This window comes from Oncorhynchus tshawytscha, linkage group LG02, assembly GCF_018296145.1.
Source record: "Oncorhynchus tshawytscha isolate Ot180627B linkage group LG02, Otsh_v2.0, whole genome shotgun sequence".
In the NCBI taxonomy this organism is placed as follows: Eukaryota; Metazoa; Chordata; class Actinopteri; order Salmoniformes; family Salmonidae; genus Oncorhynchus; species Oncorhynchus tshawytscha.
In genome coordinates, this window is record NC_056430.1 from 51829262 (window position 1) to 51855722 (window position 26461).

Consider the following 26461-nt stretch of genomic DNA (forward strand, 5'->3'; position numbering starts at 1 on the left):
GGCGCCATGTGGGCCAAGGTGGTTTTATTTGGCCCATGTTTTCTGAGCACCAAAAAATATGATTTTTTCTTGAATTTTCATTGTTGAACATAAAACACCAGGAAATCAGCGCCAAGGGATTTGGGAAATCTGTTCCCAAGAACTGTATTTCCACCCATAAGAGAGAGACACATGATGATATGCAAATGTGTGCAAGGTTCGAAATGATTACGTTTTAATCAAATATTATATCTGTTTGGGCTTCTTGTGGTCAATTTGCAGTTAACAAATTATTTGTCATTATGTTCCGGCCCATGCGCTCAAGAAAGAAATCGTCCAGCGGTTGAATCTAGTTGATGAACTCTAATGTATCCTGAACAAAAATATAACACAACATGTAAAGCGATGGTCCCATTTTTCATGAACTGAAATAAAAGTTCCCAGAAATGCTCCATGTGCACAAAATTGTTTACATCCCTGCTAGTGAGCATTTTTCCTTTGCCAAGAAAATCCATCCACCTGGCAGGTGTGGCATATAAAGAATCTGATTAAACAGCGTGATCATTTCATAGGTGCACCTTGTAATGGGGACAATAAAAGGGAGCCTCTCCATCAATAAAATGTGCCGTTTTGTTACACAACACAATGCCACAAAGGTCTCATGTTTTGAGGGAGCGTGCAATTGGCATGCTGACCGCAGGAATATCCACCAGAGCTGTTGCCTGATAATTGAATGTTAATTTCTCTACCATAAGCTGCCTCCAACGTCGTTTTAGAGAATTTGCCAGTACATCCAACCGGCCTCACAACTGCAGACCACGTGTGGCTTCTTCACCTGCGGGATCAACTGGGAAGGGGGAGAGGGGGTGCGGAGGAGTTTTTTTTGCTGTAATAAAGCCTTTTGTGGGGAAAAACTCTGTCTGATTGGTTGGACCTGGCTCCTAAGTGGGTGGGCTTCTGCCCAGTCATTTGAAATCCATAGATTAGGGCCTAATGAATTTATTTCAATTGACTGATTTCCTTCTATGAACTGTATCTCTGTAAAATTGTTGAAATTGTTGCGTTTATATATTTTTTCAATATGTTGTGACATGGATCAATGTTGTCTGGCATTCCCTAAGCTATAAGAGCAAAACCCTTGAGGTGATGTGCATTTGAGGTGTGTATGTGCCCTCTCCTTGATACGGCCACCTCTGAGGACAGAGAGGCATTATTACATCCTATGACAAGGCTGTCATCAATATTCAGGCTTACCTTGACCTCTCTGACCATATGATGTTAATATCAACAACAATAAATATAGATTGAGGCTTCTGACTACACTTAAAGGAACATTTGTTTGTATTTGTTAGTGGTATTTGTTTCACTAGTCCAAAAATGTTGAGAAGATGTGAAAAATTGACTAATGGAACAAATACCAAAAGATTTTGGAGTTTTCCTTTAAGGGAAAACAGTATGCCTTTGTCCCAAACTACACCCTATTTCCTACATAGTGTACTACTTATGACTAAGGCCAATAGGGCTTGGGTCAAAAGAAGGGCACTTTGTAGGTAATAGGGTGTCATTTGGGATGTAACGTATGACTAAGACAATGGAGGTTAAAACCAAAACAGCAAAAGTTCTGAAAATACCTCCATGAAAATTGAATCCTGCTGTTACAAATAACAGCCTTAGGAAAACCAAACGGCCAAGAACATTGTAGAGAAATTAATCATTTTGTTAAATCAAAATTATATATATATATATATATATATAAATAAAAAATTAAACTTTTAGTGATATCTCAAATTACTTGTGTAATCTCACCGAGTCATGACACTCCATTTCAGAACTCTTTCATTTACTGAGGATATTGCCTTCTACTCACTTCCTGAGCATACAGCCGTCTATAACTGTGATATCATTTATTCCAATGGGAAAAACACCATGTAAATAAATAATACCATCCATCCAAATACTTTAGTAATTCTACTCTGTGATAAACATATTCATATTCAAAACTCATGAGTCAACAGTCCTCGAGCATTCACACCCCCTTCATCTGTAAGCAGCTGGTCAGAGATTGAGGGATGACTTAAAGATATGGCTTCTTCTAAAGGGAAGCAGATTGTTTTATGTTCCGAGCACGCTGAAGTACTCTCGGGCTCGTGAATCTACAAAACACCTCAGATGTGGCTGGCCATGGAGTGCACTCTGTGTTTGAATAGACAATCAGCTGCGGGGTCAACATTGAGGTGTGTGTATGGGTGCAGGGTAAGTTACTTTCTAAATGTAAATATGTTACAGTTACCTGTCCAAAATGTTAAATCTCCAAACTCCATAACGTAATCTGATTACTTTCAGTTAATTTTGCATTACTCTTAAAAGGCATTACAAGAAGACAAAACGGATCCATCAAATGCATTTTTGTGTAATCAGAGTGGTCTCTGAGTTGTCGTCAAACCGAGTAACCCGCTATTTCCTGACAAACCTGGAAATGTCACTCTAAAGCATACACATATGTTTGGATATGATTAGAGCTTTTATCAACATGAAAATTCAAGCCTGATGCAACCTGAGCCCTACATTAAAGACATTTTATGAGGCAAAGCCCAAATAATTTCACTGATACTGTATCCAATACATAGGTTATAGGCTCATTACAGACGATAGAAAAACATAAAAGCCCATAGATGTGTCTATGCTCTCTTGGGTAAGTACATGAAACAAGCTCCAGTAATATTTTGGAGTGTTTTATTTATTTTTATTTTACTAGGCAAGTCAGTTAAGAACAAATTCTTGTTTTCAATGACAGCCTAGGAACAGTGGTTTAACTGCCTGTTCAGGGGCAGAACAACAGATTTGTACCTTGTCAGCTCGGGGATTCGAACTTGCAACCTTTCGGTTACTAGTCCAACGCTCTAACCACTAGGCTACCCTGCCGCCCTGTGGACAGTATTACTGTATTGTATTATTTGTATTATTTTATTAAACACGCGATGCACGCAATGCTGGTGCAGGCCTTCAAAGTTACAATTCTAGGCTTGCAATTTAGAGTTTAATTTTGAAATATAATATGGTCTATTAAAAAAAAAGGCTGATGCACTCTCTTAACTTTCATAATATTTTGCCTAATGTTGTGCGACGTGGGTATTACCTCTTTCTCTCTGTCGTTGCTTCTTTCCTTCCTCGCTCTCAACAGTTATCCTTATCTTCATCACTGTAATGACATGCTTGAATACTATAGGTCTATAAAAAGATGCAGACGGGTTTCTCTTCAAAAAGAGTGATGGGTCAAAATAAATCACTTCTATTCTATAGCCTATTGCTATTGTGTGTTCTCTCTTCTTTCAAACAGCGAGTTCTTTTGGCTGCTGTATTTAACAAGACATGTCATTTGTACAGCGCTTTCATTACAGAGGAAAAATAAATACAAATTACAATAAAAAACGACGTACATGTAGAATTAAGGCAGGTAAAATAGCAATAGTAAGATAGGTGCAAAATACATGTTAGATTGGGATCAGGACTATGAATAAGACCGTAGAGGTGGATTTTAAGGCCTGTTTTAAAATTTCCGATCGATGGAGAGGCTCCGAGATGGTCAGGGAGAGCATTCCATGGGTAAGGGGCAAGGAAGCAGAAGGCTCGGTCCCCCATAGCTCAGAGATGTGTCTTGGGGACTTGAATCAGTAGGGTGTGGCTAGAGCGGAGAGTGCACTGTGGCTCGCTGATTGAGTTGAGGTCGCTGACGTAGGTGAAGCTCGATCCATTCAAGGCATTAAATACAAGCATGAAAATTCTGTAGTCGATCCTGTAGTTGACCGGTAGCCAGTGGAGTTGGCCCAGGATCGGTGTGATGTGGACTGACTTTTTGGTCCTGGTCAGGACCCTAGCAGCACTGTTCTGGATTAGTTGGAGCCTCTGTGGTGATTTGGCAGGGAGGCCCCAAAACAGCACATTGTCAATCCGAGAGCAAATGAAGGCGTGGAGGAGTTTCTCTGCATCTGGTTGGAAAAGAGTGATGGTATATCTTTTAGCTGGATTTTTTAAAATATATTTGTTTTATGTGGGCATCGAAGGAGAGAGAAAGATCAAACTTGACTCCTAGGTTGAAGATGACATATGGATGACCTGGCCGTTGATTGTACAGTGGTTGCTCAACTACAAGTTTTGAGATTAAGCTGGGGGACTTAGAGTTAATTTGTGGTTTAGTATGGTACCCTGCGTCACTGCTTCATTGCTCCAGACAAGCACAAGGGGGAGTTAGAGCACAGATTATACTTTTGGGTTCCAAGGCGCTAATATGTCTTTAACTGACAATGAATGGGCGACATAAACCAAATAGAAACTGATATGTGTTCCCGACTTCAAAATTTAATTTCAATTCACTGAAGAAGGTGATTGAATTTAGAACAATAGTGTAAGAATTGCTATCTGTCCTGCACACGCACACCCTGAAAAATACACTTGTTTTTTTGTTACTACTCGTCAGTATTACTTACTAAAACTGTTGTTACACTAAGGTTTTTATTCTAAGAGAAACAAAAATGTTCAATAATATTCAATTATGTGTTGACTGAATATAATTAAGTGATGTCTGCTAAATAATCAAGTCGATGGCGCAGTCATATAGCCTCGGCACCTACATAAAGCTGAGTGACTCACTCATTCACTCTTTGGATCAAAATAAATAAGTACCAACATTCTTTCTGATAGTCTTTAAAAAATAAATGTTTTGGTTATCCTGACCTGGACACCATGTATTATAATATCCCATTATGGGCTATTAGCAGGACAATAGACTCTTGCACAAAGTATCAAAATACAGAGAGGTGTTGGCAAGGCAATTGATCAGCATTAAAAACTTTGTGCACTTTGTGCCTCCTGAGTGGTGCAGTGGTCCAAGACACTTTCGCTCACTTTAGGTCATTTGTAAACAAAATAATCTCCAAAATATAATTATTTTTTAAACAAGCCATAGAAAGTTGGTTGCAATTTCAGTTTAATCCTCAAACTCAAATATACTAATTGATTTAAAAAAAACTTTATTGGCTGTACTAGATTTTCCGTTCCTCCTGAAAGCACTAATCTACTCACTTAAATTGAGATCCTGGCCATGGTGCATGGTGTTGTTACAGCATAATCAAAGTGAGGACAATAGGTGATCTTCTGTATACTTATGGCCTATAGTTAGCTGAAAGTCACACCTTTCCAGTACTCCTCACCCTGCCCCTAACTCCACCCTTAACACAGTTACCATTCAAAAAAGAGCTGTTTATCCAAATAAAAATGACATTGTGACCAAAGAGAACAGACAAAATGGACATTACTTTCATCAACCAGCTTCTTTCTATGCTGCCACCCATTCCAGGGTTAGGACAGTAACCACCAGAGGACTTGAAAATGAGCCGGAGCTGAGAGGATCATCAAAACTAGAGGTATTTTGGTTTCAGTGCATTTTCTTAAACAAATATGTATATACCCTATCAATGTGTAGTCATACTGTGTAATAAAATTAATAATTTAAATAAAGGTGAAAAAAAAAAATCAAAATAATTGTGTACAAAAAACAGGAATGTGTTTTTGCAGAGCGTACAACCATGCCGACAACCATGTGTGGAGATCAGTGGACAAAGGGCTGGATAACGGGCCGCACCAAAAAAAACGCATGGTTGCCAAGAAAGGTGTTCGTTTTGCTAGATTCTTAAAATGTGTACACAGGTTTTGTGTGTTGGAGTCACTTTTAATTCTTAATTGATCTACCGTTTCTATCATAGGCCACTGTAATCGATGGGGGCTCAGGGCTGTACCATTCTGCTCATCTGATGAAGGTGCACATGGATCAGATTCAAACTTTGAAGACTGAGACGAGACTGAATCGAGTCATTGAAGGCAGACCAGCAGAAAGAGAAACATTATCTGAGGGTAGAGATACAGGCGGCAGCTGATGCATTGGTCCAGAGCCAGGCGGTATTGGCAGAGAGTCACTCGTCATTGGCAGAGAATCAGGCGGCATTGGCGGAGAGTCAGGCGGAGAATAATGTTTTGAAGAGGGTGAGGAATGAGATGGAGTCACAATCCATGCCAGGCACACCTGTGAGCTCTGGAACTCCACCTCCAACAGGCAGAGTCAACATACCTGGAGGGTTCGTCAGGTCGTCGGTTCACACTGACATTTCCATTCCTCTTCTGACAAAATAACTTGACAAACTGCTTACCAGGCACAGCAAGGTCTGTCTGTACCGTTATGCTGTTCTGCTATTCCAAGGATGTGTAACCGAAGCGAGATACCACGAGTGGACACAGAATACCAACGGGGATGGATCCCGAGGCAAATGTGGCTTACCAGTGAACGTCCAGGTGTTCATCATTAATACTGTGTCTCAGAAGTTTCTGCCCAAGACTGGTGCAACCCGAAAAAGCATTAAAGACAGAGTTAATGAGTACTTGAGGTCACCGAGAAAGTCTGGACATGGCTTTCTTATGTAAGAAATTAGGCACTATACCATGTTTACTACAGTATGTACTGTAGGCTGTTTACTTGTCAGACTGCACAGTAGCCTAATAAACAAATGCAAAAACTATCTTCAATATGCCTTAAATGCTTTATTATCCAAATGTTTAAAGTGTGTGTGTGACCTCATGCAACCGCAAAATGTCGGATAAAGCATATACTGTACAGTACTGTCTCTTCATCAGCATCTGTATTCTTTCGTTAATAAAATAATTATAAAAATACTCATACTTAAGTAATCAAAATGCAGATGTTTATTTTGTTATGGATCCATAATGAATTCCTATGGGAATAAATATCACTGAATGACAGAAATATTGGAACAAAGTAGGCTAATGAAGGTAAACAAATAGTTGCTTACTGGAAAATACTCTTTCTAAATTAATGAAAGAGACAGCATTCAGAGGTCAAGACAGCGCTGCTCTCAGACAAGCATGGGGACTGGTCTTGATAAATCAAGATTTGTATTTTCCCTGAATCTCAGTTAGACTACAATTAGGGTGTGAAAATGTTAGGACTATTTTGCTCTTACTATAGTACTGTAGCCTACTCCCGACCAGACACGTTGTTCAGCGCCATGATTGGCTATTAGCAGGACAATAGACTCTTGCCAAGAAGGAGGATATGGGGAGAATTGTATCGTCAAATGTATTTCTTAGTTAGGTTGGCTGTATCACAACCGGGCTGATTGGGAGTCCATTAGGGCGGCACACAATTGGCGCAGTGTCATCCAGATTTGGCCAGTGTAGGCAGTCATTGTTCGTAACTGATTTGCCTAGTTAAATAAAGGTCATGTTGTACAGCGCCATATTTTTATTTATTTTTAATTTTTATAGAAACACCATAATATTAATCATACTAATAAAGCTAGATTTCTTCAAATGAATCCCATATACTATGTTCTTACAAAAAAAGCTTTTATGAGGTCGCTGACGTAGGATTTTGGTTTCTCTCCCTCTAAAAACAGAAATAAATCATTCTAAATAAACTGGCTTTATTTACAAATTAGTAAGAATGTCTTGAGGGTCATGTGACTTACAAACGCTATGGTCCGAAGACTCTGAAGCTCCGGCCGATAATTCCTCATTCTATATTTTGTTGAGGTTATCTACTTCAAGGTTTTATACTTTCTAGTTTAAATGTTGGTGGAAATGTCTGGGGCCAAGAAACATACGGGTTCACCCACCAAAATGGCAAATAAACGCCAGAAAACTGAGCTTACTAATGATGCTTTAGCAATGCCATCTCATTAGCTGAACAACAAGAGAGGATGAGGTGGTTAAACGTGCTGTTGGTGGAGCAATTCAAGGAGTGAAGGAACAAGTTGCTACCTTGCAAGATAAACTGGACACCCACGTGGGATCAGTTCGAGCACTAATAGAAAAAGTGGATCACATTCAAACTGAGGCAAAGGGCCTAAAAAAGGAGATGAACATCTGCATTTCTGAACTTGAGAAGATGCGTTTCATGGGATTACTACAAAACCGGGAGGGAGGTGATGCAATTGCTTTCCTGCAAGAAATGGATTGCGTCACGTGGTACTACTCCGATTCAAATGGAAAGGTCCCACAGGATCTACAACCAAAATGCAAAGAAGGTCAAGCCCCAGACCATCGTCTTCAAGGTTCTCAGAGACCAAGACCGCAATGCTATTCTACAAGGAGTGCGGGAAGCAAGAAAGAATGCGCCCATCCAAGATGCCGGGAGAACCATACGTTTTATGCAGACTACAGTGCCTTCACAAATGAGCGAAGGAAAGCATTTGAAGATGTCCAGAGGGTGTTGTACACGCAGGGCATACCCTCTTTTCTGATCTATCCCGTTACCCTGCGACTTACTTTCAACAGACAGCAGGTTGATAAGGAGGCGGAGAATGAAACGGGAGCAACTGGGCGCTAAAGATGCAGTTAACCGGGTCGCTAACGTTTAGTTGACTACTCAACTCTTATATACAGTGGGGAGAACAAGTCTTTGATAACCTGCAAAATTGGCAGTGTTTCCTACTTACAAAGCATGTAGAAGTCTGTCATTTTTATCATAGGTACACTTCATCTGTGAGAGACGGAATCAAAAATCCAGAAAATCACATAGTATGATTTTTAAGTAATTAATTAGCATTTTATTGCATGACATAAGTATTTGATACATCAGAAAAGCAGAACTTAATATTTGGTACAGAAAACTGTGTTTGCAATTACAGAGATCATACATTTCCTGTAGTTCTTGACCAGGTTTGCACACGCTGCAGCGGGGATTTTGGCCCACTCCTCCATACAGACCTTCTCCAGATCCTTCAGGTTTCGGGGCTGTCGCAATACGGACTTTCAGCTCCCTCCAAAGATTTTCTATTGGGTTCAGGTCTGGAGACTGGCTAGGCCATTCCAAGACCTTGAGATGCTTCTTACGGAGCCACTCCTTAGTTGCCCTGGCTGTGTGTTTCAGGTCGTTGTCATGCTGGAAGACCCATTCACGACCCATCTTCAATGCTCTTACTGAGGGAAGAGATCTTGTGATACATGGCCCCATCTATCCTCCCCTCAATACGGTGCAGTCATCCTGTCCCCTTTGCAGAAAAGCATCCCTAAAGAATGATGTTTCCACCTCCATGCTTCACAGTTGGGGTGGTGTTCTTGGGGTTGTACTCATCCTTCTTCTTCCTCCAAACACGGCAAGTGGAGTTTAGAACAAAAAGCTCTATTTTTGTCTCATCAGACCACATGACCTTTTCCCATTCCTCCTCTGGATCATCCAGATGGTTATTGGCAAACTTCAGATGGGCCTGGACATGTGCTGGCTTGAGCTGCAGGATTTTAATCCATGACGGCGTAGTGTGTTACTAATGGTTTTCTTTGAGACTGTGGTCCCAGCCCATCTTCAGGTCATTGACCAGGTCCTGCTGTGTAGTTGTGGGCTGATCCCTCACCTTCCTCATGATCATTGATGCCCCACGAGGTGAGATCTTGCATGGAGCCCCAGACTGAGGGTGATTGACCGTCATCTTGAACCTCTTCCATTTTCTAATAATTGCGCCAAAACTTGTTGCCTTCTCACCAAGCTGCTTGCCTATTGTCCTGTAGCCCATCCCAGCCTTGTGCAGGTCTACAATTGTATCCCTGATGTCCTTACACAGCTGTCTGGTCTTGGCCATTGTGGAGAGGTTGGAGTCTGTTTGATTGAGTGTGTGGACAGGTGTCTTTTATACAGGTAATGAGTTCAAACAGGTGCAGTTAATACTTCTTAAAGAAAAACTAACAGGTCTGTGAGAGCCGGAATTCTTACAGGTTGGTAGGTGATCAAATACTTAAGCCAGGTTTTGTTTTCATGTTTGGCTACACAGATTCACAAGTGTCATTTCATTTGGTTATATCACCCTGAACTATTTTTTTGATATTTTGGATAAACTGATTGGAATATATTTTATTTAGGAGGAATAGGCCAGAGTTCTAGAGAACTACATATTGCAGAGGATACACCGTGCACCTGGCAACCTTGGTTGGCACGCACTGTGCCCGGCTGCCACAGGAGTCACTGGTGCGCGATGAGACATGGACATCCCTACCGACCAAGCCCTCCCTAACCCAGACGACGCTAGGCCAATTGTGCGTCGCCCCACGGACCTCCCGGTCGCGGCCAGTTACGACAGAGCCTGGGCGCGAACCCAGGGACTCTGGTGGCACAGCTGGCGCTGCAGTACAGCACCCTTAACCACTGCGCCACCCGGGAGGCCCTCATCCAGGAATCTCATTTGCTTACAGGATAAGGTGTATAAAGTTGCTGCTTCGACTAGTGGAGCCTCTAAGTCCAAAGGCGTGGTTATTTTGATGAAAAGGAATTTAAACTTTAGTTATCGAAAAGACTAGCAAAGATACTTCAGGCTGCTTAGCTTACATTTTACAACTCTATATATGGCAAGAAAGTAGCATTTGTGTCTATCTATGCACCCGCTGTTTTTGAGGACAGCATTTTCCCTGGGCTTACATGAGAATTGTTATCACTTTCAGAGTACGAATTGGTCATAGGGGCAGATGTGAATGCAGTTTTCAATCTCAAGCTTGATAGATCCACGCAAACGTTTTCACATGCCCAACAATCAGCATCATTAGCGATGAACGCAATGACGGAACACCTCAATAATCTCTGATGTGTGGCGAGTTCAGAATCCGGGCATCAAAGATTATACCTGCTTTTCTGCACATCACAAATCATACTCTAGAATTTATTGTTTTCTATTCTCGCGTACTCTAAGTATGTGCGTCGCGCCAATACAAATAGTGCCTGTGACGCTTTCAGATCATAATCCCAAGGTTACTCAAGTGGATGTGAGCTTTAAGGTAAATAAAACATACGACCCTTCTTCAAAACGAATTGTTCGTGGCTGAATTTCCAGCCAAAGTAGTTGAATTCTTAGCAAAAGAATTCTGCCCTTGAACAAGGCAGTTAAGCCACTGTTCCTAGGCCGTCATTGAAAATAAGAATTTGTTCTTAACTGACTTGCCTAGTTAAATAAAGGTAAAATTAAAAAATGTTTTTTAAAAAGGACTCTGTAGAGGACCCAAGGTTTACATGGATGGCTACTGAAGGGTTTATCAGAGACTTTACATCTTCTTGTGCATCTCACCTCAATAAAGCCAGGAATCACAGAATCAAGTTGTTGGAAAAAAAAATTGAATCACTTGAACAGAACCTGAAACGGAATTACTCAAATCATGTCAGCAATGATTTTAGGGTGGTTAAACTGGAACTGAATGATTTAATAAGGAGGAGAGCTGAGTTCATCATGCGTAGAGTGAGGCAGAACTATTATTTTAATGGGAGAAAACCAAGCAGGCTTCTAGCCTTAAAATTGAAACAAAGTGAATCTTGTACTTCTCGAAAATCTATTCAATCACCAATTAAAAGGTTTACTTTCTCATCCACAGGAAATGAATGCAACATTTCAGTCTTTTTACCAGGAGTTATATAAACCTTCTATCCAGTTTGAACCAGACAACTGCAAGCAGTTTTTAGATAATCTTGATTTGCCCGTATTGGAGGAGATGCCATCTGCGGATCGGGGCCGACCCATCTCATTAGAGGAACTGGAGTCAGCACTGAAAGGTGCTAAAAGGGTAAATCACCTGGCCCGGATGGCATTCCACCTGAGCTGTTACAACATTTTTGGGACATTTTAGGACCAGTATTTTTGGAGTTAATTCATTCGGCCATCGACAAGGGTTAAAAAAAAAAAAAATATATATATATATATATATATATATATATATATATATATATATATATATATATATATATATATATATATATATATATATATATATATATATATATATATATATATAAACCTCTCTACTGCCAAAGAAAGGGAAAGATAACACAGACTGTGCAAATTATTGTCCGATATCTTTAATTCATTCGGACCAAAAATGTTGTTTAAAAGTATTGGGGTTACGGATAGAAAAGTATTTGGATCAAAGTCGATTCGCATGGACCAGTCAGGTTTTATGAAAGGTCGCCTTGCAGCTGACAATTAATGCACGATTAATGCATGTAATACATGAACCACAACAGCTGGACACCGTGTGCTATGTTGTCTCTAGATGCTGAGAAGGCTTTTGACAGGCTTGAATGGCAGTACTTGTGAGCTGTTTTGGAAAAATTTGGTTTGGGAAATAATTTTATCGATATGGTTCGTGTGTTATATGCTAACCCTGTTGCTATGGTTTCTACTAATGGCATACACTCAAGTTCATCCCCTATTTTTCGGGGATGTAGACAAGGAGATGTCCTATTCCCAACGTTATTCATTTTGTCGCTAGAGCCTTTAGCAAAACATTTAAGGCAGAATGTAGTTACTACTCCTATTCTGATTAAATACTCCTCTCATACCATTTCACTATATATTCTATCTTCATTATCCACATTTCCCTGCGGTGAACAGAGGCAATGGGATTCCGGTCGGACCTCCTTTACTAGACAGAACACAGCGGCATACATGCTGCAGGCATGGTGCCGGTAACTCTGCTGAAACACAGAGGTAAACAAGACATAACATAGAACTCTGTTTGTTTGAGAATAATAATGGTTAAATTATAAAGTTAGATGCGTTAAATTACACCAGTGACTGTTACCACGTAAACTATGAAGCATACACTCAACATAGAGAAACAATGATAACAAATGTCATGACTTGTCATGCTGCAATAAAGTTATGTATGGGGAAAGCGTTATAAGAAACAAAAACGGGACCATACAGATAATTGTATGCATTCATATATGTGTTTTATATGTTATGTGTATCGCCATGTGTATAGTGCAAAGTGAGTGTTAACGTGCATGAAATTAAAATGGCCTGGGTTTTACCACGCGGTCCAAATTGTGGCCATCACACACATGAACACACACATTAACACACGAATGTCAGTATGTTTGCACACTCAGAGGTATAGCCTCGCACATAGACTGTACATGCTCTCAAACATACACACAAACACACAACTACGTATAGTAAAACTACCACTAACACTTACTTAAAGCCTTCAGCTATCATTGTTTAGAACTTGTTATAATAAAGCTTATACTGTATGGTTTGGTCTGTGTATGTATCAGCACTTCAACTGATTCAAGATGTCCGACATTTAGTTATTATGAGAAGACACTATGTCATTATAAAACGGTCATGCATGTTAACAACAAGTCCACCAATGAAAGTGGTCCTCTGTAGCTCAGTTGGTAGAGCATGGTGCTTGTAACACCAGGGTAGTGGATTTGATTCCCGGGACAACCCATTTGTAAAATGTATGACTGTAAATCACTTTGGATAAAATCGTCTGCTAAATTATTCAAAATGACCGGCATTTAGTCATTATGAAAAGATACTAAGTCATTATAAAAGGGTCATATATGCTAAGGACAAGTCTTACAATACATAACCACATCATAATGCATTATAACCTACCTGTTGGCTTTAAGTAAAGTGTTGTCACACTACAAAACCTTGTCCCCAGGCTATTGGGGAAAGCATTTGGCAGAAGTGTCTGGGAACGGGATTGCCACACTACCACCTGCAACATACTGCACACATCTTCCTTGTTAGCAGTGAGAGTGCCTGGAGTCTGGGCTCGGCAAGCACACCAGTCCAACTGGGAGACTGGAGCTGGTAGCACCCTTACCCAATGGCAGTCACTGTTTTTCAGCCTCATTAGGCACTTGGCCCATAGCCTTTTGCCAGACAGATGTTGCCTCTCAGCTGCTATTACGCCTTCTCAATGCTACATCCTGGTTCCCAGGAAGATTTTTGTTGTACATTTTGGTAATTTAGTTGAAATGACTCACACTTCGGCTACATTATAATGAGACTTCCCAATGGTACTAAATCAAAGTAAGACCAATGTGGGCCCGTCCAATACTTTTCTTTGGCCCCAGCCTCCGTCATGGAAACACAAAAGGCTGAATCTTTAGGCCAAGCACCGATGTAAATCCCAAAGGTGGAAAAAGGACATGAAACCTGAATGTTCTTTTGAGCTCCTTTTTTTTTTTTTAGCTTAAGACAGAATGGGGCAAAATGTTTATTTTGGGATGAGTGAGTGTGCATTAAAACGTTTTAAAATACTTATCAGTATTGGGTGATTAGGAAACAAAAACAGAAATACATCTAATCTGATCGAGTGCCTGGACTAATTTGACAGGAGTACCTGGACACAGAGATTTATATCACTCAAAGCTTTAATTGTGGATGCAGTCCCCCTCTAGATACAATCTGTTGCATGCTGGCAATAGTCTCCTGTATCGAGACTGCTGTGAAACTCTCCTCTCATCCCTCAACAATCTTGTCAGACAATTGCTTATCTCTCTCTTTCTCCTCTTGCTTTATCACTGCAAACGCCAATCAGGCTTTCAGGCACGGTTCTCATGTTGAAGGGGGAATCAATGTGTCCCGTCGTTATCTCCTAGGCGGTGTGTTAGTGTTCCAGGCAGCCAGATGTAATAGTCAGGCTGGCAGGCAGTGCCTTGGTCTTATCAGTTCTACTCAGGTGAGCTCACTCCCGAATGACTCATTAATCAGTAGAGTGCTGAGGCGCCACTAGCTCAGACCCAGCACAGCCCAGGATAGACCTCAAGGCCCCATGGGACCATAACTGTGCCAGCACTGTAAAATAAACCATGCCGCGACATTGGGTTGGTCACAGCAAGCACCCAATACAAATTCATGCATGTACAGTATGCGCACACGCCTAGCTATACATAGGTGTTTGTTTGGTCAATGCAAAGGGTCCATGTTGCCGCTTGTACATGAGTGTAAGCGGCAACACAGAGTTCTAGCACAAAAAAACTAAAACAAAACAGCATTCACAGTTATGTTATTGTCAGCTTGGAATCGATAGCAGTTTTATGCTAGATAAAGGAATGTTGTTTGTTTTTTATTTATTTAACTAGGCAAGTCAGTTAAGAACAAATTCTTATTTACAATGACGGCCTACACATGCCAAACCCAGCCGACGCTGGGCCAATTGAGTGCCGCCCAATGGGACTCCCAAACGCGGGCGGTTGTGATACAGCCTGTAATCTTGTCATTAGATTTTCTGTTTGATAAGCATTTCCACATGGACCATTTCACCCCTGGGCAGATTAACCTGGGTTCAAAGCGAAAATGCCAAGGAGTCTGAACCAATGACATATATAAACCATGGATTGCTGATGCCATGTATTGGACATTGAGAGGCCACATTGGCACTCTCAAGTAGAAGCAGTCCTGCATAGGATTGAATGGAATTCTACCAGTTGAGGCTGCTAAGGGGAGAACAGCTCTTAATAATGGCTGGAAAGGAGCGAATGGAATGGCATCAAAACACATGGAATCCATGTGTTTGAGGTTGTTGATACCTTTCCACTTATTCCACTCGAGCCATTACCACATGCCTGTCTTCCCCAATTAAGGTGCCACCAACCAACAAATTTTATAGTATTTCAATGAAATTCTTCAATGACAAAATGACATGTTTTTAAGCATTTTCCTGTTGTAGTGGGGACAATAACATTAGCAATCTCTGAAAATTATACTTTAAGGAAAATGTTATGTATATATTTTTTATCTATGTTTAGCTGACATAATATAATTTAAAAGTATGAATTAAGCTGTCTGCAATATAATACATGTGGCAAAAACAAATATAGACATTAATAAATGCATTTCTAGAGCTTCCAAAATGTTTTTTTATAATGGTGGGCGAGTGCCAAGATGGAGGCACGGTGGCTTTAACACAGCGTCAGTCTAGTGCAGTGGTTCTCAAACCTCTCCTCGGGGACCCCCAGCCATTCCATGTCTTTGAACTATTCCAGAGGTAGCACACCTGATTAAACTTGTCTACAAATCATTATAAGCCCTTGATTAGTGAATCAGGTGTGCTAGTTCAGGGCTACACTAGAACCACGGATCGAGTGTATATATAAATCATTGGTCTGAACTTACTAGCCTGTTCACCACAGGGTGAACTCTGTGCCAGTGTGAAAACGCCCATATCATTTGCAAGACTTTTAATTTGTCTCTAATCAATGTTTTATTCATCCCCAGACTGACTCTAATGCATTGGCTGTACACTCCATTTGCTAGGACCAAGATTGCAAATGAGTAGACGTAGTGCTTTTGCAGGAAATAATGTTGATAAAAGCCTGTTACTGTGATTGTCTATGGGAAGGAGGAAGAGAGAGACTAACTGCATATGACTTGATAAAAGTATACTATGTTCAATCTATAGGAAAGAGGAAGAGAGATAAACAGCATAGGTGTATTATTGGATATCAGTACTTGACAAAAGCCTACTGTATTCATTGTTAAAGAGAAAGAGAAAAACTGCCTAAGGATGTGAATCTCATGTTTCTGACTTAGGCCACAACAGTATTTATAGAGGAAATAGGATGTGAGCGATGGCAAGACAGAGAGACAAAATGTATAAATGCTCATTGATCAGAAGCTCTACTCTGTTACAAAAAATATCCACACTGCATTGAAAAACAAATGAAAACAGCCAGACAGAAAAAAAGCCTCATATCATGATTCAATCATTTGGTTCCTAACATAGGAACCATTTGCCTCTAGGCGCAAATGCAATAGTGTTCGAGCCATGTGCTTTGCTTTACAGGAACACAAAGTAGGGGCTAGTGGAGCTGTCCAGTTGCTTTTGGTGCTGAATTAGGAAAAGCCCTGGAAGGGTTACAGCAGTACACTCAATTAGCTCAGTTAGAATCACATTAAATCAACAGGCTATTAACTATAGTTGGAGGGGAAATTCTGGCGTGACTGCCACTGGTAAAGCGTTGACAATTCAACATATCTGTGTAATTTAAGGAATTCACACTGACACAGCAGTAGTGTCACACCCTGACCATAATTTGCTTTGTATGTTTCTATGTTTTGTTTGGTCAGGGTGTGATCTGAGTGGGCATTCTGTTACATGTCTAGTTTGTCTATTTCTATGTTTGGCCTGATATGGTTCTCAATCAGAGGCAGGTGTTAGTCATTGTCTCTGATTGGGAACCATATTTAGGTAGCCTGTTTGGTGTTGGGTTTTGTGGGTGATTGTTCCTGTCTTTGTATTTGCACCAGATAGGGCAGTTTTTAAAAAATATATATATTTCTTGGTTTTGTTAGTCTATTCATGTGTAGTTTCTTTATTAAAGAACCATGAGTAATAACCATGCTGTGTTTTGGTCCGCCTCTCCTTCAACTCAAGAAAACCGTTACAAGTAGCCTATGATCTGATGTAAAAATGCATAATCCACGTTCCTAAAAGCATAATCACATGGATCACCTAGATTGCCATTTAAATGGATAAAGTACTATCAAGAGGCTGTGTCAACAACATTAACAAAAATGTAAAGGAATGACAGATTTCAAAGTGATGCCAAGTAGCCCAGATTAGATTGTGATAACAAACTAATAACAATGTAGCCCATACCACCATTTACACCCGTATAAAGGATATGTATGGAATAGGCTACATACATGCCTAATTAAAGTATGATGATATTGAAATGATTTCGTGCCAACCCACTGGGCACAAACTGGTTGGATCAATGTTGTTTCAATGTCATTTGTCAATGTATTGTGACGTGGAATCTAAGTGGAAAATACATTTGATTTGAAAAAAAGTAATCCAAAGTCAAATCCGTTGTTTTGAGTGTGACATTTTAACCACAGGATTATGTCATCATTGTAACTACATTTCAACAGAGACAATCCTTGTATAAAATATGTTGAATTTGTACCTTTGAAACAACGTCAGATCTTCAACGTTATATCCAGTATATATATTTTTTAAACTATAACTTGGGCAGTACCTCCTACTGGATCTATAGCTACCCTTTGGTCTCCCATCCAGGGTCATTGTCTCATGGCCATCTGCACTGATCTGTCTGATAACTCGCAAATACTCACGGGGTAGCGCATAAGGAGGGTGGCTACAATGTGCTGTTCTAACACTAAAAAATATCACCAAGGCAACATCATCCTCTGAAACCCTTTCATCATCAAAAAAGTCAGAGTTAATCTTCCCCAAAAAATGTTTTTGCCATGAGCAAATTCACTACTTAATCCTACATTTTGCTAAGGTGTTTGGTGGTTGTAGAATCAGTATTTATGTGCTACCTAGCTAACGTTAGCATCTGTTGGGTAGGTTACTTTCTAAATGTAAACTATACTAGTTCGTTACCTGTCCAAAATTGTAATCATTAAGGTAATTTTTGGATTACCCAAATTCAGTAATGTAATCAGATTAGTTTGTTACTTTTTGATTACTTTCCCCTTAAGGTGCATTAGAAGAAGACAAAAAGGATTTACTCAGGTGGAACAAACTTAAACTTGCACCTTTTTTCAAAGCTGAATTCAAAGTCATTGAGAAAACAGAAAGGTGTGATAATGTATGTTTTTTTCACAAACATTTAAAAGTGATCCAAGAAGTAATCATCTAGTTTTTCAAAAGTATCTGTAATTTGATTGCAATATTTTTGCTGGTAACGTAACTGATTACAGTTTTTTTTTTGTAATCAGATTACATGTAAACAGTTACTCCCCAACCCTGCATCTGCTTGCTGGCTGAACCAGTCTCATATCAATCCATAATAAAAAAATTAAAGGGATGCTAAACAAATGCCAGTTCACACACAATGCTGAATACTCCCTCTAGCTAGCTAGTGTAGTGACATGCTAGCTAATAGCACAAATGAGTTTTCATGATCAGGCAGTTTCTGTTCTGCCGTGATAAGTGTGCCGAGTGCTGCATCACACAACTAGCTACTGTACGCGCACTGTCTGTGACGTTATCGCGTTGGCCAAATGTTATAAAGAAGTGAGGCACAGTGCCAGCTGTCAGAGTCAGATACATGCTGATTTTTGAGAACATTCCCATAACTTGGGTACCATACAAACTTCATCAGCAAGCAGACAAATTAACTACCGTAAAGGATATTAAAACAAGCTCACACTAGGCTGCTTGATGGTGAAAGTTTTCTCAGGTGATCGAGCATGATTTGCCATAGTAGCCATTAGCCATAGCTACAGAGAGCGGAGTGATTTTCAGAATAAGGAACTAGTGTTAGGCTGAGCTAAATCTAGATTTTTGGGGGATGGGTTACACATTAATACTTGACATGTTGAATCTCAACCAAAAATCGAAGTCATAAAGAACAGGACTAAATCAAATCTAACTTTATTTAAATGTTAAATGTTTGATTTGGTCCTACTCTTCAGCTTAGATTTTTGGTTGAGATGAAGGCGTGAATTCAACATATCAATGATGCATTTGTAGATAAAGTGGAAATAAAGCCAGACCAAGTTCCACAGATGGAAATATCCAAGCAGAAGATGAATCGCCTTTAAATGTTGATATTTGGTTGCACTGACAACCAAACAGAATTCAATATCACATTTCAAATACAATGAGTAGCCTATTAACTTGTTGACAAGTTAACAAATGATATGTTGGATTCACGTCTCCAACTCAACCAAAAATACAATTAATATTAAGCCGGTGGCCCAGATGGAACTATCCAAGCAGTAGATTCAGTGCATTCGGGAAAGTATTCAGACCCCTTGACTTTTTCCACATTTTGTTACGTTACAGCTTTATTTTAAAATGGATGAAATAGTTTTTTCCCCCCTCAATCTACACACAACACCTCATAATGACAAAGCATTTTAGAAATGTTTGCAAATGTATAAAAAAAATATTTAAAAAAATGAAATAAGACATTTTCATAAGTATTCAGACCCTTTACTCAGTACTTTGTTGAAGCACCTTTGGCAGTCTTCTTGGGTATGACTCTACATGCTTGGCACACCTGTATTTGGGGAGTTTCTCCCATTCTTCTCTGCAACTCTTCTCAAGCTCTGTCAGGTTGGATGGGGAGCGTTGCTGCCAAGCTAGTTTTAGGTCTCTCCAAAGATGTTCGATCAGGCTCAAGTCCGGACTCTGGCTGGGTCACTCAAGGACACTAAGAGACTTGTCCTAAAGCCACTCGTGCATTGTATTGGCTGTGTGCTTAGGGTCGTTGTCCTGTTGGAAGGTGAACCTTTTCACCCAGACCTGAGGTCCTGAGTGCTCTGCAGCAGATTTTCATCAAGGATCTCTCTGTACTTTTCTCTGTTCATATTTCCCTGGATCCTGACTAGTCTCACAGTCCCTGCTGCTGAAAAACATCTCCACCGCATGATCCTGCCACTACCATGCTTCATCGTAGGGATAATGCCAGGTTTCATCCAGACATGGCGCTTGGCATTCAGGCCAAAGAGTTTTTGATTTCATCAGACCAGAGAATCTTGTTTCTCATGGTCTGAGAGTCCTTTAGGTGCCTCCAAGCAGGATTTCATGTGCCTTTTACTGAGGAGTGGCTTCCGTCTGGCCACTACCATAAAGGCCTGATTGGCGGAGTGCTACAGAGATAGTTGTCCTTCTGGAAGGTTCTCCCATCTCCACAGAGGAACTCTGGAGCTCTGTCAGAGTGACCATCGGGTTCTTGGTCCCCACCCTGACCAAGGCTCTTCTCCCCTGATTGCTCAGTTCCACTCGGCAGCCAGCTCTAGGAAGAGTCTTGGTGGTTCCAAACATCTTTCATTTAACCTTTTCATATGTGAGTTCCAAATATTTCTAACGGTTGCCCCAGCATGAGTTGTTTTAAGCATGTGATGTGAGAACGCACTCACTATTCCAAAACGTGATTGTTACGCAACATGTTAGTTAACAAGCGCTACATGCTCATTATCTATAGGCTATGTTTCAACTTGTTCATTTCTAATTATTTTCTAACAAGTTGTATTTTCTAACAACAGTTTGAATTGAGGTGTGTTCCGCCTCCTCATTAATTCACATAGAAGTAGCCCATTTCAGTGTTCACGGACAATTTATGTTTGAGGCTTTACTGAGCCGGACAAACTTCCCTTTTTGAGGAGGGCTCTTCCCCATTTCTTCCGCACATCAAGTATGCAGACATTTGCGCAGTCTTTCATGAACTGGCACATTTTCTTGCTGGTGCTCACATTGATCCATTGAAGTTTTCCTTACAAATAATAACTTTGGACATCTGTGCGTTGCTATCAAAGTAAGTGCCTTATTTCCTGTATATCGTGTTTTCGTTTCAACTGTAGTACACAGTGTCTGTATGTATGTATGTATGTATGTATGTATGTATGTATGTATGTATGTATGTATGTATGTATGTATGTATGTATGTATGTATGTATGTATGTATGTATGTATGTATGGAGCATAATTGTCACGCCCTGGTCTTAGTATTTTGTGTTTATATATTTATTTGGTCAGGCCAGGGTGTGACATGGGGTTATTTTGTGTTGTGTTGTGGTATTGGGGGTTTTAGTAGGTATTGGGATTGTGGCTGAGTAGGGGTGTCTAGCATAGTCTATGGCTGCCTGAGGTTCTCAATCAAAGTCAGGTGATTCTTGTTGTCTCTGATTGGGAACCATATTTAGGTAGCCTGGGTTTCACTGTGTCCTATGTGTCGTTGTTCCTGTCTCAGTGTTAGTTTACACAAGTATAGGCTGTTTCAGTTTTCGTTAAGTTCTTTGTTTTGTAGTGTTTGTTATTGATTCGTGTTTTACGTTCGTTCATTAAACATGGATCGCAATCTACACGCTGCATTTTGGTCCGACTCTCCTTCACACCTAGAAAACCGTAACAATAATGCACAGTACCAGTCAAAAGTTTGGACACACCTACTCATTCAAGGTTTTTTTTAAATGTAAAAAAATATTATCTGTAGACTGTAGAATAATATTGAAGACATTAAAACTGTGAAATAACACATTTGGAATCATGTAGTATCCAAGAAATTGTTAAACAAATCAACATATATTTTCTATTTAAGATTCTTCAAAGTAGCCACCCTTTGCCTTGATGACAGTTTTGCACACTCTTGGCATTATTTCAATCAGCTTCATGATTTCAATCAACAGGTGTGCTTTGTTAAAAGTTAATTTGTGGAATTTCTTTCTTTCCTTGAGCCAATCAATTGTGTTGTGACAAGGTAGGGGTGTTATACAGAAGATAGTCCTATTTGGTAAAATACCAGGTCCATATTATGGCAAGAACAGCTCAAATAAGCAAAGAGATACGACAGTTCATCATTACTTGAAGACACGAAGGTCAGTCAATCGGGTACATTTCTAGAATTTTGAAAGTTTCTTCAAGTGCAGTCGCAAAAACCATCAAACGCTATGATGAAACTGGCTCTCATGAGGACCGCCACAGAGGATTGCAAAGGATAAGTTCATTAGAATTACCAGCCTCAGAAATTGGAACCAAAATAAATGCTTCAAAGAGTTCAAGTAACAGACACGTCTCAACATCAACTTCAGAGGAGACTGCGTGAATCAGGCATTCATGGTCGAATTGCTGCAAAAAAACACATGACTGAAGTACACCAATAATAAGAAGAGACTTGCTTGGGCCAAGAAACACGAGTAATGGACATTAGACCAGTGGAAATCTGTCTCTGCATGTGTGGTTCCCACCGTGAAGCATGGTGGAGGTGGTGTGATTATTGAATCAATTTTAGAATAAGGCTGTAATGTAAAACAATGTGGAAAAGGTCAAGGGGTCTGAATACTTTCCGAATGCACTGAATCTACTGCTTCTCCTTTAAAATGTTGATATTTGGTTGCGTTGTCAACCAAACACAATTTCAATATTACTTTTGTAATACTGTGAATTAGTCTTACAAACTAATGTAACATTCAACCTTAAAATGAGTAACACATTCATGGCCACATTTAGGTTACTGTAACTACACATTTCTTCTGTAATCATATTCAAGATAAGTTCAAGATCGCATGCATAGGTCGTCGCAGGTCTGTGGGGACCTTCAGAATTGCTGCAATAATAATAATGTGCAGAATCTTAAACGGCATTGATCCCTTGCACCCAGGGAACCTCAACTACAATCCAGGTAATTGGATCTGCTATTAGATGCAGCACTGTTATAACATCTGTTGTATAAATAAACAAACTATCTGACTTTGTATTCCCATTTAAACTTTGCTGTGCTTTTAAATGGTTGAAAGTGCAGTGAGACTAAACCTAAAATCAGACATTGTTTTTCCATTGGAATTTGGTTGAGCTTTTAGATGGTTGAAAACATAGTGATAACTCATTGGCAATTCAACTAACTTTTAGCTGTCTTTTTGATTGGGTGAATATACAAATAACTGCTAAAATAAAGGAAACACAAACAAAGTGTCTTAATAGGACATTTGGCCACTATGAGCTACCAGAACAGCTTCAATGCTCCTTGGCATAGATTCTACAAGTGTCTGGAACTCTACTGGGGGGATGCGACACCATTCTTCCACAAGAAATTCTATAATTTGGTGTTTTGTTTATGGTGGTGGAAAACACCATCTCAGTTGCTGCACCAGAAATCTCCCATAGGTGTTCAGTTGGGTTGAGATCTGGTGGCACACACACACACACACACACACACACACAACACACACACACACACCCGTTAAACCCCCTAAATCATCTGGCCTTTGCCCGGAAGGCCACTCAGCCTCTGGAAGAGAGTGATTAAATGTAAAAGGTTGATATAAATTATATTGGTTGAAAAAAAAGGTTTAGTACTGTACACACACACACACACACACACACACACACACACACACACACACACACACACACACACACACACACACACACACACACCCACACACACAACACCCTTTAAACCCCCTAAATTTCCTTAAGACCCCCCTTTCAATGTCACTGAGATCTCTTCTTCTAGCCATGGTAACACAAATAATGGGCAATTGGACATTTTTATACACGACCCTATTCACGAAGGGATGTTAATTGCTTAATTAACTCAGGAAGCACCTGCTTTCAAAATACTTTGTGTCCCTCATTAACTGGAATGTTTCCTTTATTTTGGCAGTTACCTGTAAATTGTAATCTCATTGCTCAATGTCTTAACCAGATATTACCCAAAATACACGTAGAAATGACCGTGGTATGCCCAGTTGGGAAACTATACATGAATGACTGCACGCCTAACAACCCTCACGCTACACTTCCCGGTGAGTCCGTCGTTTGAATGTCTTCACCGCCTATATAAAGAAGACAATAATGAAACAATGTTTCAGACGCCTCCCGAGACCGTGTTGGTGGCTGGGGGCTTTTTTTTAATCACCCTGGTCTTGCTTTTAACCCATTTAAACAAATACTTACACGTATGCGTGGTAAATGAATGCCCATCCTCTTGGTCTCTCCAAAACATTGTAAAGAAAATTCTGCAGTCTTCTGTAGAATACAGTTCTCTTTGGAGGCTTGGGTTTGCCGGAGAGGCTGGATCTCGGTTTGCTAAGGATGCTGCCCCGTGTTGTTGCCTTGGCGTCCGCACCTGCTATGAGCAGCGCCGCATCTTTGTTTGAGTCCGTAGCCCCAGGTTCTATCCCGACAAAGCCTACTTTGAGTTTTTTCTCCGCAGCTGGACCCGGGTAAACACCGCCGTTGCCGGATTTCTTGACCATTCTGCCGAAATACTGTCATGTGGAGCTTGGAGATTTTTTCCGCCCTTTACCAGGTAACATCATCGCAGTGCTGGGCGTATATAATGATTCGTAGAGCGCCGGAGACCCTGACTGTGCACGTTGCTGAGGCTACCCTGCCTCTCTGAGAAGCCAATTGAAATGCAGAGAAGAATCTGCAATGAACACAATTCTCCTACCTCAGCGTCTTCCGGCCACCTGACAACAAAAAGGAAATTAGGTGAAAACAAATGTTTTTCTTATAGCCTATATATAAACAATGTAAACACTGATTTGATTTGCAGTGTAGCCTAAAGGCTATAAACAAAACGTGTACATATGATTTCCTCCACGTTTGGCAATCAATCTTTAAAAATTATATTACCGAATGAAATAGTCTTTTTCAAGCAATAATAGCAAAGTACTTCATAAGTTAGTGTTCATGTGGTAGGTTACTGTCCCAATTTGCCTAAAGCTCCAAACTAATGCCATAAGCAAATAATACAACTATTCTATAGTGCTTGAATTACATCCTAGATAAGCACTTTTAGTCAGACGCTTTATGAGATGCATTGGATTGCTACAGTATTCAGATTCTTCATGTGTTTGATCCAAAATCCCCCCCCATCTTCCCTGAGGGACACAGACCTAATTACACCTAATGACAGGCCCTTAAAGAGATGTTTGGGAACTTTGGCTACTATGTAAGTATACTTTTTTTTTAACACCAGAAGAAATCCAATTTTTTTCGAGCTGAAAGACGATGTCCAGAGCTTACCCATGATGTTGCACAATGATTTGTCAATAAGTCATCGGTTTAGTCAAAGTACCAGGTATTTGGGCTTGAAGTGACAAATTCGAACTGCCCACTTCGTGCAAATCCATGTCAATGTTGTGTCTTTTCCAATGAGATGATGTGGAAATTATTTTTAGCCTATGTTTTCTTTCAGGGCTGGGTTTTATTTGAATGTTATCACCCACCAGCATGGTATTGTTTATTTATCAGAAACACCTGCAAAGTTGTTGATCTTCGCGAGTCGCAAATGAGCCTAAGGCGATGGTCAAGTCATGCATCATCCAAAACATGATCCACCAAACCGCACTTCTTAACACCCGCCCGCTTAACCCGGAAGCCAGCTGCACCAATGTGTCAGAGGAAACACCGTTCAACTGACAACTGAGGTCAGCCTGCAGGCGCCCGACCCGCCACAAGAAGTCGATAGAGCGCAATGAGCCAAGTAAAGCCCCCCGGCCAAACCCTCCTCCTACCTGGACGACTCTGGGCCAATTGTGCGCCGCCCTATGGGATTCCCGATCACGGCCGGTTGTGATACAGCCAGGAATCAAACCCGGGTTTATAGTGACACCTCTAACACTGCAATGCAGTGCCTTAGACCGCTGCAACACTCAGGAGGCCCACACCTCCACTTTTTTACCTAAAAATGAACAATCCATTTTAAAATGTGTAAATGTTCACAAAATGACAATTTTACAAAAGGTATAATTGCATGATATTATTGTATTGTGCAACCCTGACCAGGCACCCACTAAAGAATATTCAAGGAACATGTTTATTTATTTTGTTGTACTATTGTTACATTTGCAATGGTGTTTTGTGTCCAATGCGCTCAAGATGTTGTCACATGTCATTAGTAAAAATAGTCTAAATAAAGAAAAACCCTGGAATGAGTAGAGTTTGTCCAAACTTTTGACTGGTACTGTATAAGGAGCCTGGAGGTGAAACCTAAACAAGTATTTACACTCTAGGGCAGGAAATGCTTCAAAATAGGGGCGGCATTACAGTTTCATCTAGCAACAAAATCCCTAGTTTGAAAGCGACTGTTTACTGGAAGCTGTGCAGCGCCATTTTGAGTACTGCAAGCGTAGCCCACGTGGTCCAGACCCCTATCAATTCAAGTTCCAGCCAATGAGCTTCAGTCACTTGCCATTTGAGTGACAGC

At 40.3% G+C, this 26461-nt stretch overlaps 1 protein-coding gene across 4 annotated transcripts in view; it reads right to left on the reverse strand.

The window, feature by feature from the left end:
- The window catches only part of LOC112267294 (potassium voltage-gated channel subfamily KQT member 2-like), a 149415-nt gene extending 124734 nt beyond the window's left edge, over positions 1-24681 (reverse strand). For 3 of the 4 annotated variants that reach the window (XM_042300700.1, XM_024445576.2, XM_024445585.2), the window contains exon 1: positions 24202-24681. In XM_042300700.1, coding sequence (XP_042156634.1) covers positions 24202-24503 — 302 coding nt within the window. In that variant the 5' untranslated portion in view covers positions 24504-24681. The remainder of the gene's footprint in view (positions 1-24201) is intronic. The other variant, XM_024445567.2, reaches the window with a different exon arrangement.
- Between the last annotated feature and the right edge of the window lie 1780 nt (positions 24682-26461).